The sequence below is a fragment of the Culex quinquefasciatus genome, chromosome 3, assembly GCF_015732765.1.
Source record: "Culex quinquefasciatus strain JHB chromosome 3, VPISU_Cqui_1.0_pri_paternal, whole genome shotgun sequence".
In the NCBI taxonomy this organism is placed as follows: Eukaryota; Metazoa; Arthropoda; class Insecta; order Diptera; family Culicidae; genus Culex; species Culex quinquefasciatus.
The window spans coordinates 186,797,282-186,815,534 of NC_051863.1; the positions used below are offsets into that span (position 1 = coordinate 186,797,282).

Here is an 18,253-nt window from a genome sequence, read left to right on the forward strand (position 1 = left end):
TTAAACTGTCTACATGACATACATTATTATATATTTCAAGTTAAATGTAAAATAGTGGTAAAGTATATTTTATTTTAACATTGCAGAGCTGGACGTTCTTCCTTAGCTTGCAGGTTGTCGTTTGTAATAGCAAATCCAGTACCTCCCTAAAAGTATATCAAAACATTAGAACACTACAAAACAATCAAGAAATTTTTATTTACCCGTTCCAATGGAATTATGTCAGATTCCTCCAATTTTTCATTACTTAGAGGATGAATCATGTCCTTCTTGATCAGCTTCTCCACGCACTCCATCGTGACCACGTCTCCGCTAGAATAAATAAGCAAATGTTTTAATCCTCATCTCCACCAATTTACATTCCAAAAGCTCACGTCGTCTTCAGCACCGCACACGGAACCGAGTTGTTCAGAATGTCATGCGTCACGGCACACATGTACCGATTCTCCTTCGCAATCAGTGACTTCTTGTCGGAGGCATCCTTGACCAGCGTAAACTTCACGTCAATCAGATCCTTCGCCTTGAGCGGCTTGTTCGAGATTGGGCAGTAAATTTTCCCGTCCGGTTTCTCGATTCTGGCAATCTTGGCCGCCGGAGTTTGCGACGGAACCCAGAAGCTGGGCAGTTCCTTGCGCTTTCCGAGCGACACGTTCGAGATGGCACCGCTGGTGCTGGGGATTTCATCGGCCGGGTTGGCCACCTTGGTGCTGATAATGTTCTTTTCGGTGGAGATGAATTTGTCCAGTTTTTTCTTGTTCTCTGCGTTGAGCTTCTCGTTCTGTTCCTCCTCGTCCTGCTTCACCTGGCGTTCGTACTCCTTCATCTTCCGGGTGTGTTCCTTCTTCTTGGTGATGATGTAGGTCAGAATGGCTTCCTTGTCGAACAGGTAGCCGTCCTTACTGTAAGGGAAATTTAAGAAATTAAGATGCCCTACCATTCAACTTGAATCATTCAATTATAAAATTACGTGATGACCGGATTGTGGCACGGCTGCAGCGTTAGCGAGCAGCAGTCGAAGCTCTTGACCGAATCTTTCCCCAAGCGACGGGACGATGTTCCGAAGCCCGACGAGGCGGCGTCCTTTTTCTTCTCGTGGTAGGTGTAAACCGCCCCAGCGGTACAGTTCCGGGCGTGGCGAGTCATTGCTGGTGAAAATTAGCTGCAATGTTCTGAGAAATTAATTATATTTTGCAAATTTTCTTCGAAAATGTAAAAACTGCACCTTCTGTTACTAATGTTTATCAACACAGTTTGACATTTCACAGCAGTGTTGCTAGACAAGCAATGAGGAAAATGCCCGCACTTTAATGTTATTTATGCCCGCTTATTGGATGTGTATTACCCCTCGTTTGGTGCGAATTTATACACGCATTCGATTTCTTGCATCCGGAAGAATTCGAGCAGCCGGAATTTTATTGAAAAATAGATTTACTCTTTAGATTTGAATTATTAAATTGGTTGAATAATTTTAGCAGTACAATTTTATAAAAAACAAGGAGACAACTTTCAAAATAGAACGTTTTTAAATTAATATTATTTTCGAAGAGATAAATTTTACATTTATATTTAAACCAACATTCAAATATTTTGTGATTGTGATAAATTTTACAATATTGCCTCATCAACAACGATCTTCAACATCGATATTCACTGAGAACTATTCTCTCCATCATTTTCATTGCAGTAATTTTTTTTACCTCATATTCAACATTAAAATGAAAAAAAAGTTATCAGAAATGGTGTTTAACCGTGTTTTTTTACCGTTATACATAAAAATTTACTTAGGGCTTTAATACCCAATTAGAGCTTTGCTAGATTTTTATGTACATAACCTGTAGCAAAAAGATTATTTTTTCAGCAGGATTCTTCCAACGTTGGATAAATACGAGTGTTCTGAAATGCAATTATTTCCTTTTTGCCTTCCTCACCTTACTGAGGAAAGGCTATAAAATTACTCGAAAAATGAGCTTTTTAATTAGACCTCCTAGACTTACCGTCATTTATCAGGGTGACCACTCAAATTCCATTTTCAAATTCCCGACTTTTTTCCAGACTTTTCCAGAATGCTTAAATAATAGGCATTTCTTATCTAAAGAATGATTTCAAACAAAAAACTTTCTATAAGAAAAGTCATTATGGGACCATCCATAAACCACGTGGACACTTTTTTGGGAATCTCGTACCCCCTTCGTGGACAATTGTCCATACAAAAAAATCTTTTTGTATGGAGCGTGGACAATCGCCATACCCCCTAAAGTGTCCACGTGGTTTATGGATGGTCCCTATCTGGAGTTTTTTTTTTTTTTTTTTGAAAAGGTCCAATAATCCAAATTTTTAGTTTTTGCTTTTTGTGTGTTTTTAATACCCCTGACTCAAGGCGGTTCCAAAAACACCCAAAAAGCAAAAACTGGAAATTTGGTTTAATAAACCTTTTCAAAAAAAACTCCAGATATTAACCACAGATAAAAAAAATCTCAATTAATTTAAAAAAATCCAAATATAGGCATTTTTTTAAAATACAGAAACTAAACAACAAATAATAAAGAAAACTTCAAACATGTAATTTCATTATTATGATTCAGAGTAGAAACACTAACAATTAGTCTTTGAAAAAATAATCGAAAGTTCAACAATACTTATAACTTCCATGGTATTTTTTTAAATTGGCAAACGTATAGTTTTTGATATTTTTTTAACTTCATCATCATTTTAAATCAAAGAATGATTAAAACGTAATTGCTGTTATTATTCATTCAAAGGATTTAGAAAAATGTCAAGGAATTCATAAAAGAAAATGTTTTTGCCAAGTGCTTTTTTTAATTATGTAATTTTTGATATTGATTTTTTTAATCAATGTATTTAACTTTTTTTCCATGAAAATTCAGTTTGATATGATTTTATGTTTTCCCACTTATTTTAAGCGACTGTTTGAAGAGACAATTTTTTTAAATAATTATGCAAGAACTCAAAATTTCTTGGATTAGTTTTTTGCAATTTCAATATTTTCTTTATGTTTTCAAAACGTAAAAATCTTTTTCAATTTTGGATTTTATTCGATATTTAAGTTTTCCGCAAACTGAAAATCAAGCTTTATCTATGGTAGCTAATTTACCCATACTCACAAAAAAAAAGTTCAAGGGCAACATTTGAAAAAAAAACACACATTTCAAATTACTTAATGAATTTAGTTAAACAATTACAAATATTTAGGCCGTTGCAAATATTTTTCAAAGTTATGTCCCTCGGCTCTGACCAAAGTCGAGGGTGGCAAAAAAATTAAAAAAATATGTATATAAAATTTAAATTACAAGCCTAGGCTTCAACATTTGGATAAAAAAAAGTGTATTAAAATGCTTTTTACAGGCGTAACGTTGCTTTTCAATCATTAGTTTTGGAAATATCGAGGTATTGACGGAATTTTTTTTCCCCAAAAAATTTTTTCTCGTGGGACTGTACATTGGTATTTCATGAAAATTTAAAATGTTTTCAAAGAAGTTCAAACATGCTAAATAAATAGATCTAATAAAAATAATTTTATGAAAAAAAACATGCTAAATATGATTATAAACGCGGGAAAATGCATTTTAACTGGTTTTCAGTTGGTTAAACTTTAATTTTCATTAAAATTTTGAAGTGTTTCGAAAAAATATTTTTTTGCCCCCTGATTTTTCAGACCATTTTTGAAGGGAGGGGGGGCTTTGAAAAATATTTGCCTTACCCAAAAAAAAACTATTGTCAAACTCAAGTTCGAATCCTGTTTCAAATATTCAATTATGTGACAAAATGGAATAGAATCATAATTCTAAGCTGGCCATTACGCTCTATTTTTATATTAGTTTTTCATCAACTTTATCTCTTGTTTTGTAAACAAAAATTAAAAGCGATCATTTGATTCATAAAAAAATATGAAAATCTGTGTCAAAGACTCCAATATTCATAAAGATTTTAAAGGTCTTAAACAGCATTTTCATACTCAAATATATTGAAATACTGAAAATAACCTTAAATTTAAAGTAATTTACTAAAGCAGAAATGAGTGAATTCAATTTGAAAATTGTACAAAATATTACTAAATTTATTCAAGAGTTAAAAAAGCTCAGAATTCCCGACATATAAATTTTACAATTTGCAAAAAAGGGTAGTTTTTGCATGAAAACCTGTCATATTATATATTTTTAGAAAGGTTCTGAAATGACCTTTCTTGTGGATTAAGAATTTTCAAGATCTAACTTACTTATCAAAACTTACAAGCAGTGTAAAAATGGCGAACATTTTAAAATCTATTTACAGCTCCCGCTGTAAAAAAAGTGTTTTTTTTTAATAATTGCTTTTAATAATGCATTCGACTAAAAACATTCAAAACAAAGTTTGAACATAGTCTATGGTTTTAACATCTTTGGGCTCGTTTTAATTTATGGAGGCTGGTAGAAATATTGTTAATAGTTTTTGTCCGCGCATTTTTTTTTTCTTTTATTGACCCCCCTTACACTCGATCTCGGAAACATTATTCGCTGTTATAATCCCTATTTTTTGTAAAGTTCCCATTTATTACAATCGACGCGGGAGAATGTCCTCATTTAGACGCTGACATTGATTTGCCAAAAAAAATGATAAAGGAATGACAAATATAATTTACTTATTTGTCCCAATCAAAGGCCAAAAAATTGTCCGTACACCCCATTAATCTACTAAGTTTGATTGATTTTTGATAAAGCATTCTATTAAATGTTGTAAATGTTTGTCATTTTAAAGTGCCTCCAACACACTTGAAGTGATTTTTAACTTTTGATAACATTGTTTGGTAAATTTATATTAAAATGAATTTCCTTATTTATGTAAAACTATACGAAACATGAGTTTTTCAAACCTTTTTTTGCAGAAATTGTTTTTTTTATGTTAAAAAAACACCAACTAAAAATTTTCCTATAAAAATTTTCCGTCAAAAAAAACATTGTTTACACATGTTTTATTGTCATTTTAGAGTAGAAGCGTTTCGGAACAAAACCGTCGGATAATTCGGATCGGTCCGGAACCAGAGTGGCCGCTCGGGGGACACTTTTCCGATGGTCAAATAGAGGATAAAATACCTTTCTTTTACAAATTGCTTGTACCTGTGTCCAACGCATTCTGACCTGAAATCCCTCTGGCCAGTTGTCGCACTTATATCAATTTTCAGGCTGTTTTTTTTTTGTTTGTTTTTATTGAATATCTCAAGATTGAAATCGAATTTTTGTGATCTGTGAAGATCAAAAGGTGAGACATTGTGAACTGCAATATAACCTGTATACATTGTTTGTTGATAATTAAAATAATATTTGTGCTTCACAAGTACAATAATTATTCTTATATTAACTACAGGGAAATATTTTCCAGGAAATACATTTTGTTGGCAGGCAAAAAATTTCGCACATATTATTTTTAGATACCTTTTTAAAACAACCAATGCGCCATGGGTTCCCTATGTACATAGGACCTTTTGAAAAAGTAAGCGAGATTTCTTTAAAAAAAAATACCAAAAACGCAGACAAACCTCTTAACCCCTTTCGTATTTCTCAAAACTAGTTATCCTTCCCCCCTTCGAATTATATCCTTCCAGAATTGTATGAAAATAAAACAGACTGAATAAGACGGGACAAAAAAAGTGAAAAAGACAAAAGGAAATGTGCTTGTATTACCCAAGGTATTATCGCACCTGAAGTAGAGATCCTAAATAGGGAGACTGGACGAAGTGAATTTGACGTACCCAAACAGACGCGAGTTTGACGTATCCAAACGAGCATTTGCCTTTACGCCCAGCAAAACTTATCAGTGTTGCCAAGCTCAAAACATACGTTGCCAGATCGATTTAGCAAGCTTAGACCAGTCTCCCTATTTAGGGTCTCTAACCTGAAGGGCAGTAACAATACAAAATAAATTCAAATTCAATTCATCATCACCAATCAAACACTCGATATGAACATAACAAACTTACTGTACATTTTCTGTCTTCATCAAATGAATGAAAAAATTCTTTTAATTCCTCCATTCAAGGTTTGCACTTTATTCAATAAAAATCACAGTCCAAAAAAGGTTTCCCCTTTCATCTCTCTAATCTAAATGGTTCTCACGCGGCCAAATTCATCTTTCAATGAGAAGAATGTTCCATTCAGAGTTCATCAAGTGCCTCGTTATCAACGGACGCTGCCACACAACTAAAACCGGGAACCACGTGGTCCGTTTGGCCGCCACGGCGCGAGAGAAAGAGCGAACGGTGCGGCTTCTAGTCTAGGCCGAAAGAATGCGCGCGCCTCAGTACGAATTACGCGCTCGACTCGTCAACCTCGTGGACTCGGGCGTGAAACCCGGATTCGCCGGTATCCGCTACTGCTTTTTTGTTGGAGTCCTCAGTGGACATTAAGGTACGACTGCCATTGAGTGGAGTGATTGATAGGATTAGTGATTAAACGTCGCGTTGAAGCCTTCTTCACAATTTGTCCAAATTACGCTGGTCGTTAGCAGCAGCAGCAGCAGTTATCGAACTGTGGTTAGTGATTAGGATTAGAGGCAATGTGTGAAGTGCTGCCTGGAATATGTACCTACTGGAACATGAAAGCTGACCAGGGGGCAGTGTTCGATGACGAAGTGATTATCAGTGTGTTTGCTCTGTGTTTGAATAAGTTATCAGCGCCGGGAGAGTTTCTGGAGCGAATCACTCAGAAGTGAAATGAATGGAGAGAAAGTTATTTTCCGTGACAGGAGAAGTCCTTCCTTATCGGTTTCAATGTTTACGCAGTGTGTTTTTTTGAATACTTATGATGAACTCATGTCGACCTTTCGGAGCACAATTTGTTCAAATAATGTTGATGTAAATATAACAGAAAAAGATTTATTCATTATTTGTTGGAGTGTGTTTAGTCCGGATTTAATAGTAGAACATTTTATTTAAGAACTTTTTTGACTATTTATAGGGTCATACACTGTTCGATTTCTATATTTCGTCTTAAGTATGTAATTTGCAATTGTAAAAAAAATTACAAACAGTAATGAAAAGTGCTTTTTTTGCCATTCCGTCGGGTATACCTTTCAATACTAGTGCTGAAAAGTTGAACTTTTGAGCACCTGTGTCGAAAAGTAGCATTTTTCAATATTTTTTGTTCTGAACGGTGAGATTAGTTAACACATGGATGTTTCTCGAGCCAAAATTCTCATTGGGATTACATTCCTTTCTAACAGTGCGGTCCAGATCGCCCGAGCAAAAGAATTTTTTTCTTGAAAGGCTAAACCGCCATACCTTCGTTATGTGACGATTTTAATCAACTTTTCAATTGGTTTGTTCCTGCAACACACTAATTGAACCAACTTTCATCTTCACAACGCTGTCCCAACGCGATATCAGCAAAGAGCATTTTCCGGTTCTCGTAATGAGCAACCAGCCAGCTCGGTACCAACAGAACCGTTTCAAGAACTTGTTTTATTTACCATGCTTCAGCCCAGCACGTGCCCCACTTTGAAATGCTTGATATTTGACAAACATAAAATTGTGTGTATCATCAAAAAAGAGAAGGTGATTTGAAGCGCTAGGCAAATTTAACTGTTAACGAATCAAGCCTAGCCAAAATTCAATTAGCTCTAATACAATTGATTAGTTCAGCGATTTAAACTTTGTCAATTCAGGGGCACCCACAGTTTGCCGACCTGGAAACTATGTGGAAAAGAAGTCTCCGTTCTACGCAAGCCCAATTTACGCGTCACAAAATTGAATCAATCAATCATTTCACAACGTTTTGACAAGAGCAGGTCAAAGCTCAACTGATACCAAGCTTTTCAGTTGCTTCACAATTGGCCGATCACATTACGAAGTCGCGCCATGAACCTGCCCCAAATCCTACTCGTCCCACCACCACTCCATAAGCCATAATCGATTATGATAAGCTGACAATACTGTTATCGCCCTCTTATCAACCCTCAATAGACTCAACTAAACAACAGTATCCAATTGCCACGCTCTGGAAGATTTTACATATTTCTAAACAGCGCAGTTCGCTGACGTACGACGACCCCTGCACAGAGAGCTATCTCCAACTGATAACATCCTACCAGCATCTTCCTCTTTGTTAAGTCTCTCGACAAGGTCGCCCTCCCACCCCTCTAACCGCAAGCTTCTTATCTGATGTTCCTTAACCACGGTGGCGCACGTGGCTTGTCTCTCTTTGCAGTACGCAACGAACCACGCCAGAACCTACATCGCCCCGACAAAGCCATGCTGATCCGGCAGTGAGCCACAGGAATCTCCCGAACTTTAAAAACACCCGAAATGACGCACATAGCTGAGCCCAAAGGCGGCGGCCTTAAACGCGAGATGGGACTAATGTCCGCCATCAACGTGATCATCAGCGTAATGATCGGTTCCGGTATCTTCGTATCCCCAACCGGTGCGCTCAAATACTCCGGCAGTGTCGGGTTCTGCCTGGTGGTGTGGGCCGTTTGCGGTGTCATCTCGCTGCTGGGAGCGCTTTGCTTCGCCGAACTGGGAACTATCGTGCCACGATCCGGAGCGGAGTACGCGTATCTCATTGAGGCGTTCAAGAAATCGCACCGATACTGGGGTCCACTTCCGTCGTTTATCTGCGCCTGGGTTTACGTGGTGGTGCTACGACCCGCGGAGATCGCCGTGATCATCCTCACCTTTGCCGAATACTCAATCTTGCCGTTCATCAACGTGCTCGGACTGGAGAGCTTGCCCAAAGAGGATCTCCACAATCTTATCAAGCTGGTAGCTCTGTTAGGTTTAGGTAGGTACTCCATCATCCGACGTCAAGAGTGCCGTAACAATTCACCACCTGTTCAATTCAACAGGAATCATCACCTACATCAACGTAAGCAGCGTCAAGCTCTACGTCCGAATCAACAACATCTTCGGCTTCTGCAAGGTATTCGCTTGCTTGATCGTGATCTTTGGTGGTATCTACCAGCTAGCGATCGGCAATGTCGAGAACCTGTCGCGAGGCTTCGCCGGTACCAACTTCAGCCCGGGTAACATCGCACTCGCCTTCTACAATGGCCTGTGGGCGTACGACGGGTGGTCCAGCGTTACCACCATCACCGAGGAAATCAAGAAACCGGAAGTGAACATTCCCCGATCCATCGTGATCGCCGTGCCCATCATTACCGGCCTCTACGTGTTTATGAACATGGCGTACATGACGGTGCTCTCGCCAGAGGAAATGATCAACTCGGAAGCAGTCGGACTGGACTTTGGCGCCCGCACCTTGGGCTCCTTCTCCTTCCTCATTCCCTGGGAGTCGCCCTGTCAACGTTCGGTTGCGCCCTCAGCATCCAGTTCGGCGTCACGCGGCTCTGCTACGTCGCCAGCCAGGAAGGCCAGATGCTGGAACCCCTCTCCTACATCCACGTGCGTCGAGCAACGCCCGTTCCGGCGGTCATCATGCAGGGCATCCTGGCGTTCGCCTTCATCATGGTCGGCAACATCGAAACGCTCATCGAGCTGGCCTCCTTCCTGATCTGGTTCTTCTACGGGTCGGCCTTTATCGCGCTGCTAACGCTGCGACGTACCCAGCCGAACGTCCACCGGCCGTACAAGGTGCCGCTGTTTGTGCCCATCTTTGCGCTGGCCGTTTCGGTCTTCCTGTCGGTGGTTCCGATCGTGAGCGATCCATCGCCCAAGTATTTCTTCGCCGTCGGGTTCATTCTGAGCGGAGTGGCCGTCTACACGCCGTTCGTGTACTACGGCATTCGACCAAAGTGGATGGGTGAGAGATTGCATGTATGGAGTTGTCGCAGTACATGATTTTTAATTGCCTCTTTACTCTTCCAGATAAAGTGACCTATCTGTTGCAGGTGCTGTATGAAGTCGTTCCCACCTCGGAAAAGGTGGACTAAATTTGCCTAAGATATTGTGCCTAAGAAAAGTTATTTGTAATAAAACAAAGATTTGACACTTTAGATAACATTTAGAGTTTTGGGCCAATATTTCATCAGTGCTTCAAAAAAGCATTTGAATGCAAATCTCAACAACTACACTCAAAACCCGTTGGTTTGACACCAACTGTTGTCAAACTAACGGGATCACTTTTTAGTTTGACACTCCTTTTACACGGAGTTCACACACACTATCAAACGTTTGTTTTGATAGTGTGCGTGAGCGCCGTGTATAAAGTGACAGTTCGTCACTTTTTAGTTTGACTTTGACCAACCAACGCGTTGCAACGGGGGCAAACTAAAAAAGTGTCAAACGAAAAAGTGACCAACCACCGGGGGTTGAGTGTATCATGTAAAGCGGACATAATATTCAACTAAATCAAAATCCGGGGGTTTTCCTATTGACGTTTTCTATTCCCACTGTAGATGTAGTTCGTCATCAGTTCACCGGGAGCTAGAAGTTGTTCTGACTAGCCATTTGAACTTAACGACGACATTTGGAGAGCGAAAGATGTTTTAAATGTATTGTTTTTTTAAACCAAAACAAGCACTTTACTAACACCGACGTAAATTTTAAGTTCTCATAAGAATGAATAATGTTCTACATGAAAAATATATTTCCAAGACGCGGAATAAGAAAGCATTAAATATGCATCCAAAAATGCTCTCATGTACTCATGCTGTAGCAAGAAGCCCCTCCTCTATCTCGGTCTTGTGCTGCTACTCTTCAATTTTGTAGGTTTAAAATCTTCCGGATTCATGGTGGCCACTCAAGCCGGGAAATCAAAAAAGTCGGGAATTCGCCAAATTCCCCAAAAAATTAAGGAAAAAACGGGAATTTTGATTTTTTTTTTGTCAAAAAGTCGGGAATCCCAAGCATACTTGTTGAAAAGTATTTTATAACTATTGAATAATTCGGCAACAAATTTGTACAACTATCAAAGTTATTTAAAAAAGTATTTTCACTCAATTCGACTTCAGCAACTAACTAAAGTTAGTTGTAGAAATTACGGATTTCTTCCACTATTTTGATCGATTTGAGTATAGAATAGTAGTTTATGCAACAAGTTGCGAAAGGGGATTTTTTCAGACACGAGGTTTACTGAGTTGGATAAATACGATGAGTGTAAAAAAAAAAACAAGTTTTGCAACGAGTTCCATACAACGTTTTTTTTTTTTGCAATTCCGAAAAACACCATTTGAACATAATCTAAGGTCAAATGTACATGCAATGAGTCAATAATTTTTTTTTTTTTTTTTTGAAAAGTACAATTTGTCCTAAAAAGTTTCATTTTAACGTACCCCTTTTAAGATTTTCCAAAATTTCAAATTTTTCTTGTCACCCTAGTCTATATCCATTCTAAAGCCCAAAACCAAGGGTGGTCCATTCTGGCCCCTGCCCCTATAGAGTTATCTACGTGCGCATGTATTGCGTGTTACTTACTTTACTTTACTTTTATTGGCGCTACACCATTAGCTTGGCCTGCTGCACGATTCTCCGCCAACAAGCTCGGTCCATGGCTGCATTTCTCCAATTTCGCGGCGCACCCACACTTTCTAAATCGCTCTCCACTTGGTCCACCCACCTCGCACGTTGCACCCCCCTACGTCTTGTTCCTACCGGCTCCGACACAAACACCAACTTCGCAGGATTGATCTTCTGGTTCCGTTGGCTCAAGTGGTCGGCTCGTTCCGGCATCCTTGCAACATGACCCGCCCACTGCAACCGTCCAGCCTTCGCGACTTTCCGGATGCTTGGTTCGTTGTAGAGTTGTGCAAGTTCGTGGTTCATTCTCCGCCGCCATCCGTCGTTCTCATATACGCCGCCAAAGATGGTCCTTAGCACTCGACGTTCGAAGACGTTTAGCGCTCGTAAGTCCTCTTCGAGCATTGTCCACGTCTCGTGCCCGTAGAGGACGACCGGTCTTATCAGCGACTTGTAGATGGAACACTTCGTATGTAGGAGAATTTCCGGGACCTTAGGCTCTTGTGAAGACCGAAATAGGCACGACTTCCAGCGATGATGCGCCTCCGAATTTCCCTGCTGCAGCTGTTGTCCGACGTTACCAACGATCCGAGGTATACAAACTCCTCCACTACCTCGAATTCGTCCCCGTCGATTGTAACGCTTGGTCCAATGCGAGCCCTAAGGGACTCGGTTCCTCCTGCCAGCAGGTACTTTGTCTTCGCCACATTCACCCTTAGCCCAACCTTCTCTGCTTCCCGCTTCAAGTCGGTGTACGCATCCGCAACCGCCTTGAACGTTCTGCCAACAATGTCCATGTCGTCGGCGAAGCAGATGAACTGGTTGGACTTGCTGAAGATCGTGCCCCGCATATTGAAGCCCGCTCGTCTCATAACACCTTCTAGCACGACATTGAAACAAAGACAAGAGATCCCATCGCCTTGCCGAAGCCCCCCAAGTGAAGTAAACGAGTCCGATTCCGCACCCGATATCTTCACACAACACCTAGCCCCATCCATCGTCATCTTGATCAGTCTGATCAGCTTCCCGGGAAAACCGTTCTCGTCCATAATTTTCCATAGCTCTTCGCGATCGACTGAGTCGTACGCGGCTTTGAAGTCGATGAAAAGGTGGTGCGTGGGGACTTGGTACTCGCGACACTTTTGGAGGATTTGTCGCACAGTGAAGATTTGGTCGGTTGTTGATCTCCCCATGACGAATCCGGCTTGATAACTTCCAACAAAACCTTCCGCTATTGGCGATAGGCGGCTGAAGAGGATCTGGGAGAACACTTTGTAGGCCGCGTTGAGGATTGTGATGGCACGGTAGCTCGGGGCAAGACAGTGAAAAAACCAGAACAAACGAGAGTTGCTCTGGGAGCAAACGGGAGAAAACGAGAGAAATTTAGAGAAACGAGAGAAACGCCATTCTGGCTGTTGAGAAATGTCACTTTTGACATTGTTGACGTTTCTCTCCATTCGCATCTGATGTCTTTCTGTTTTTTGTCGTTTCGATTGTGCCTATTGAAAGTGCACTATTTTCTTGTTTTTGTATATAAAACATTTAAAAAAAGTTAAATGGTGCTGTTAATGCCGGAAAATCTTGCTCGGCAACCCGCTGCATCTAAGCATCAAGTTCTGGTAAGTATCAAGGAGAAATTTTCAACCGGGCTGGGGAACTTTCGCACAATTTTACTCGAGCATTGCACATCTATTTTTTTTATCTTCCTCCTCCTCCAGATCATGCTTGGGAATATGGTTCCGTGCGGGAACACAATGTTGGAACGGTCATGGAGCGAGGCGCATCAATTGCAAGAGCTACTGACTCCCTTGGACATCTAACTGAACTGACATGACCGTACTAACCGATGTACTGACCAAGGCCAAGGACAAGTGCACCGTTGGTCGGGCACGAGTGCAGAAGGTGGAAAAGGTTACCTAGAAATCGTGTTTCCGTGGTAATATGCTGACAGATTATGTTGTAATATAATGCGAATGTAATTATTCTACTCTTGTGTTGATAAATAAAATTGGTTTTCCGAGGGGTGGGGTGGGGGTTTTTTGATTCGTGCCAGCCTGGGCCTTGCTAGTGCAAACTCGAACTCTCTCTACTCAAAGTAAAATGACCCACAATCCTTCAGCAAAGCAGATGCTTTTTTGTACATGAGCACCGCGTACTCTAATCCTCCCCGTACAGTCGATTCCCATCTTAGCGCATCTGGGATAACTTCCGATTCACTTGCTCTATTCCGAAGCGTCAAGAATGGCCATTTGCTTGAGGGAATAGTCGCGGTAAAGCAAAACGTCCAAATTGAAATCAAGATCGTCAAGGAGTTTCAGCATCGTTCTATCATAGCCCTGACCGATCCTGTGGTAGAAACTCATGGTTCGAACAGGAGCGTGGACCGAGTACGCAGGAAACGAGCGTAACCTTAGGGACCAGATGCGCGCCGACCTCGGCATTGCCCACAACGCCAGGTGCCCTAGTAGATCTGATGGCACACCGCGCCACAAATACAGCAGCGAAATCCCCCCCAACTGTGCAGCATTTCGATCATCACCACCAGAACGTGATAGCTCGATGCTGAGGGATTCGCCAGGGTGCCTTACACAACGCCTCAGGTTGACCAGAGCAGACGTGGTCTGGCGGTTGGAATGTAGCACGTTTTTTTCTTGTCCATTTCGTTATTGAAACTTGCTTCTCTTTCAAATCCCCGCTGCTATTGCCGAACAGTTTCCGGATCGGTACTTTCGACCGGAAACTGGACACCGACCAGCCTCTGGAGGCCCTTTTTTGTTTCCTTCCCAACCCGACAATCAGTACCAACTTGCCGCGGATGACTTTTTAGCTGTCGTTGCCACCGTCGGATTGCCTTTCGTCCTTGCCGCCTACACATCCGTACGCCGGGAGTTAAAAGTACCGAAGATGCGATAGATTCTTTACGGAGGCTTCATCGATTCTGTATCCGCCGTCGGCCTACGCGGGACACTTCCAGTACAATATGGCCAATCTTGCCAGGCAACCTGGCCAGGGGCTTAAAGAATCTAGGAATCAAGTCAGACTAGGAACAGAAAATATTCGACAAATTTCTTTGAGCGAGTCGACTCAATCTGGAAAATGTGTAAATAAACAACGAAATGTCATTTTGTTGTTTTACTCTTCTCTCATTTTTTGCTCTCTTCAGAGAGATTTCTCCTGAAGCAACCAGAGCAACCGAGAGCAAACGGGAGCAATCGGGAGGAATCGGGAGGAATGTAGAGCAACCAAGAAGAATGAGATCGGAAACTGTCAAAAGTAAAATTTCTGAGCAACGGGAGCAAAGTAGAGGAAACGGGAGGAACTTAGAGTAACAAGAGTAACTCCCTTGCTCACTGTCTTGCCCCGAGCACGGTAGTTCTCACAATCTAACTTGTCCCCCTTCTTGTAGATCGGGCATATTACTCCCTCTTTCCACTCCTCCGGTAGCTGTTCTGACTCCCAGACCCTGACTATCAGTCGGCGCAGACAGGACGCCAGCTTCTCCGGGCCCATCTTGATGAGTTCAGCACCGATACCATCCTTACCCGCTGCTTTGTTGTTCTTCAGCTTCTTGATGGCATCCTTAACTTCCCTCATCGTGGGAACTGGCTCCTCTCCTTCTCCCGCTGTACCGATGAAGTCCTCTCTCCTGCCGCCTTGGACCCCTGCCTCTGCTTCTGCGCTATTCAGGTGTTCATCGAAGTGCTGCTTCCACCTGTCAATCACCTCACGCTCGTTCGTCAAGATAGCTCCATTTTTATCCCGGCACATTTCGACTCGCGGCGTGAAGCCGTTTCGGGATCCGTTGAGCTTCTTGTAGAACTTGCGCGTTTCGTTTGAGCGATGCAGCTGCTCCATGTCCTCAAACTCCAACTCTTCCTGGTGGCGCACTTTTGCTCGGAAGAGCTGGTGCTGCTGCCTTCGCTTCTGTCCATACGCCTCCTCGTAATCACGGAGATTGTACTGCAGCATTGCCCTCCGTGCTGCATTCTTCTCCTCCAAAATCGCTCGACACTCCTCGTCGAACCAATCGTTCCGTCGTCCTCGTTCCACAAATCCGATGGTGCTTTCTGCTGCGTTGGTGATGGCTGCCTTGACGCTCCTCCAGCAGTCCTCGAGGGAGCTCCCAACAGCTCACCCTCCCTGGCAACGCAGCCTCCAGCGAATGCGCGTACCGGGATGCGACTTCCGGTAACTTAAGCCGCTCCAGATCCAACCGCGGAGGGCGGCGGTACCGAACGCTTTTCGCCAGGGAAAGTCGTTGGCGCATTTTCACCATCACCAGATAGTGGTCCGAGTCGACGTTGGCGCCGCGATAGGTCCTGACGTCGATGATGTCGGAAAAGTGTCTACCGTCGATTACGACGTGGTCGATTTGTGATTCCGTTCCTTGCGGTGATCTCCAGGTGTACTTGTCTCGGAGGTTGTGCTGGAAGCAGGTACTTCGTACGGCCATGTTTTTGGAGGTGGCGAAGTCGATCAGTCGCAGGCCGTTTTCGTTCGTGCGTACGTGGGCGCTGAACTTTCCTATCACCGGTCTGAATTCCTCCTCCTGGCCAACCTGAGCGTTAAAATCTCCGATGACGATTTTGACGTCATGTTTTGGGCAGCTGTTGTACGTCCAGTTCAGCTGCTCGTAAAATGCGTCCTTGTCGTCATCTTCGCTTCCTGAGTGCGGGCTGTGCACGTTTATGATGCTAATGTTGAAGAAACGGCCTTTAATCCTCAGCACGCACATTCGGTCGGTGAGCGGGGTCCACCCAATCACGCGATCGCGCATTTCGCCCAGCACTATAAAGGCTGTTCCCAGCCTCTTGTTTTCGCCGCGGCTCTGGTAGATTGTACAGCCAATCCTTGGGTACGCTTGTACCTCTTCCGCGCCTATCCAGCCAACCTCCTGCAGCGCTACGATGCTGAACTTGCGGACCCTCAATATGTCGGAAAGTATGCGGATGCTCCCGTCAAATTTGAGAGACCTGCAATCCCACGTCCCGAGCTTCCAATCGTGGGACCTCATATGATGTCCAGTTCCGTGCCGATTGGTCCGGCTCGCATCGTGTGCTTCCTGCACTGGTGTTTTACGGCGGGTTCGTGTGGCCTGCACCAACCCCCTGTCTCGCCGGAGGACCATCGTGCCGGTACTGTTTACAGTCCCACGCCGACACAAGGACTTTTACTCAGCCGCCCCTAACCTGGGGTACAGACGCTGTTTCGAGCCGCCCCTAACCTGGGGAACAGACGCTCGATGGGGGAGGGTGGGGGTCCGAACTCTATCTGCTGTAAGCCGCCCCTAACCTGGAGAACAGACGCTTACCTCGACGATAGAGCAGGACACCGGTTTCTTTGAGCCGCCCTAACCTGGGGAACAGACGCTCAAAGAAGGGTGGGGGGGGGGATGTCGGCCACTTCTTTCGAGCCGCCCCTAACGTGGGGAACAGCCGCTCACGGGTAGAAGGAATCGACCACCTAGTCCGTTTGGGCCGCCCCTAACATGGGGTGCAGACGCCCAAAAACGGCACTAGAGAGGGGGCTGTGTATGCAGCAGGGTTGCGCTTCTTGATTTTTCCTTCTTTTAATTTCACCAAAAAACTTTGCAGCACTTTTTTCTGTAGCTTTCCTAGCAATTCACCCCACCGTGCACCAACGGCTTCTCTTCTATACACGACTCTCGTAGCAACAGACACAGTGACGAGGACGACGACGACACGCGTCAGTATGGTCTTCGCGGTACACTTCCACACGCCGCGCGACACAATACAACGACCATCGATCGCGACGACGACGACGATGCCTTAGCAGTTCTTTGTACTTTTTTTCAATTGCCCGTGGCGGAACGCGATATTCGGTCAAATCTGGTGATTGATTTGTCTCACTCACGGTCGTAAAACACGGACTATCACTTTCCCGGGCCAGGAGACGGGTTCAGAACACGGATGCAATGAATTTCACACCCCACTAACGCGTATTTTCGTGTAAATTTTGCACTTTCGCGGGAACGGTACGAAAAACAATACCGATGTGCACGGCGCACACACACACATATCTATTGCATTGCGTGTACGTATACGAAAAAGATAGAGGTTAAATTTTGTACCAGCCTGCAAAACAAACGGTGTGCTAGTGTGCGTGAGATCGGCCTTAGATAACTCTATATAACGTCATGATTCGAATTCCCGGACGCTTCGAAACCCGGACACTCCATCTTATTTTATCAATTATTTGGATATAAGTTAGCATTATGAATGTCAAAACTGTGTTATTTGATGAATTCCAACATTAACTTTCATTTAAAGTTTGTTTGAACGCTGTAGTTAATGCCAAAACAATTAAATACAACAAAATTATAAGTTTACCAAAAATGCGCAACATTTCACTTGAAATATTTCATAGGCGTTCGAAGCACCGGGAAGGCAAAGCAGAAATTTATGTTTTCGATTTCCTCAAATTCTAGCAAATTTTTATATAAACTATCGATTGTTTTGATGTAAACTGCTTATTTGAGACCTAAAGAATGCCATTCACTAACATTTCAGTCCAAATTCATGCGATTCATAAGTAAAATCGAGTGTCCGGAATTCGAAGCAAAAGTGTCCGGATTTCGAATCAGCTTTATCAGTGTCCGGGATTCGAAGCACAACAAGTCATTTTAATTTTAAAATTCTGATGAAAAATTGTTAGAAAAGACATATTTTGCATGCATTTTCATGAAACTGACTGTTTATACTACATCCTGATGATATTTCTACATTTCCAACTTATTACATGATTTTTTGCCAGCTATAACAAAAATGATATGCTACTAAGTGTCCGGATTTCGAATCATGACATTAGTTGCGCACGGAATGTTGCTGT

The 18,253-nt window shown here is 42.7% G+C and overlaps 3 protein-coding genes across 6 annotated transcripts; 1 reads left to right on the forward strand and 2 right to left on the reverse strand.

Annotated features, from left to right (window-relative positions):
* Positions 1 to 11,876, reverse strand: LOC6048050 (nitric oxide synthase-interacting protein homolog). 4 transcript variants are annotated; one of them, XM_038260156.1, is made up of 5 exons: positions 11,363 to 11,876; positions 968 to 1,159; positions 375 to 899; positions 204 to 312; positions 1 to 146 (listed from the first exon to the last, which is right to left on the reverse strand). In XM_038260156.1, exons 2-5 carry the CDS (start codon positions 1,141 to 1,143, stop codon positions 75 to 77), a joined length of 882 nt encoding a protein of 293 aa, XP_038116084.1. In that variant the 5' UTR covers positions 1,144 to 1,159; positions 11,363 to 11,876; the 3' UTR covers positions 1 to 74. The 4 variants fall into 4 exon arrangements, with proteins under 4 accessions (XP_038116084.1, XP_038116083.1, XP_038116082.1 ...); XM_038260155.1 differs by having other exon boundaries at positions 968 to 1,169; XM_038260154.1 differs by lacking the exon at positions 11,363 to 11,876 and adding an exon at positions 1,223 to 1,289.
* On the forward strand, positions 6,282 to 9,947 carry LOC6048048 (b(0,+)-type amino acid transporter 1). The gene is given in 5 exon segments (XM_038260152.1): positions 6,282 to 6,398; positions 8,196 to 8,771; positions 8,836 to 9,273; positions 9,276 to 9,749; positions 9,815 to 9,947. Coding segments are annotated over 4 exon segments (1,455 nt in total). The 5' UTR covers positions 6,282 to 6,398; positions 8,196 to 8,293; the 3' UTR covers positions 9,880 to 9,947.
* LOC119769348 lies at positions 11,384 to 16,532 on the reverse strand. Its single transcript, XM_038261382.1, has 4 exons — positions 15,577 to 16,532; positions 15,128 to 15,500; positions 12,130 to 12,756; positions 11,384 to 11,854 (listed from the first exon to the last, which is right to left on the reverse strand). The coding sequence occupies exons 1-4, from the start codon at positions 16,530 to 16,532 to the stop codon at positions 11,384 to 11,386; spliced, it is 2,427 nt and encodes an 808-aa protein (XP_038117310.1).
* Positions 16,533 to 18,253: the final 1,721 nt, after the last annotated feature.

Bases quoted from the DNA above. Each gene is read 5' to 3' on its own strand.
- LOC6048050 (XM_038260156.1), bottom strand. From the start codon at position 1,143: ATGACTCGCCACGCCCGGAACTGTACCGCTGGGGCGGTTTACACCTAC. The intron at 900-967 runs GTAATTTTATAA...TTTCCCTTACAG, and splicing joins TGCCACAATCCGGTCATCAC to TAAGGACGGCTACCTGTTCG. The intron at 147-203 runs GTAAATAAAAAT...ATATACTTTTAG, and splicing joins ACATAATTCCATTGGAACGG to GGAGGTACTGGATTTGCTAT.
- LOC119769348 (XM_038261382.1), bottom strand. From the start codon at position 16,532: ATGGTCCTCCGGCGAGACAGGGGGTTGGTGCAGGCCACACGAACCCGC. The intron at 12,757-15,127 runs GTGATTGACAGG...GTTTGCTCCCAG, and splicing joins TCTTGACGAACGAGCGTGAG to AGCAACTCTCGTTTGTTCTG. The intron at 11,855-12,129 runs GTTGGGCTAAGG...TCCATCTACAAG, and splicing joins TGAAGCGGGAAGCAGAGAAG to TCGCTGATAAGACCGGTCGT.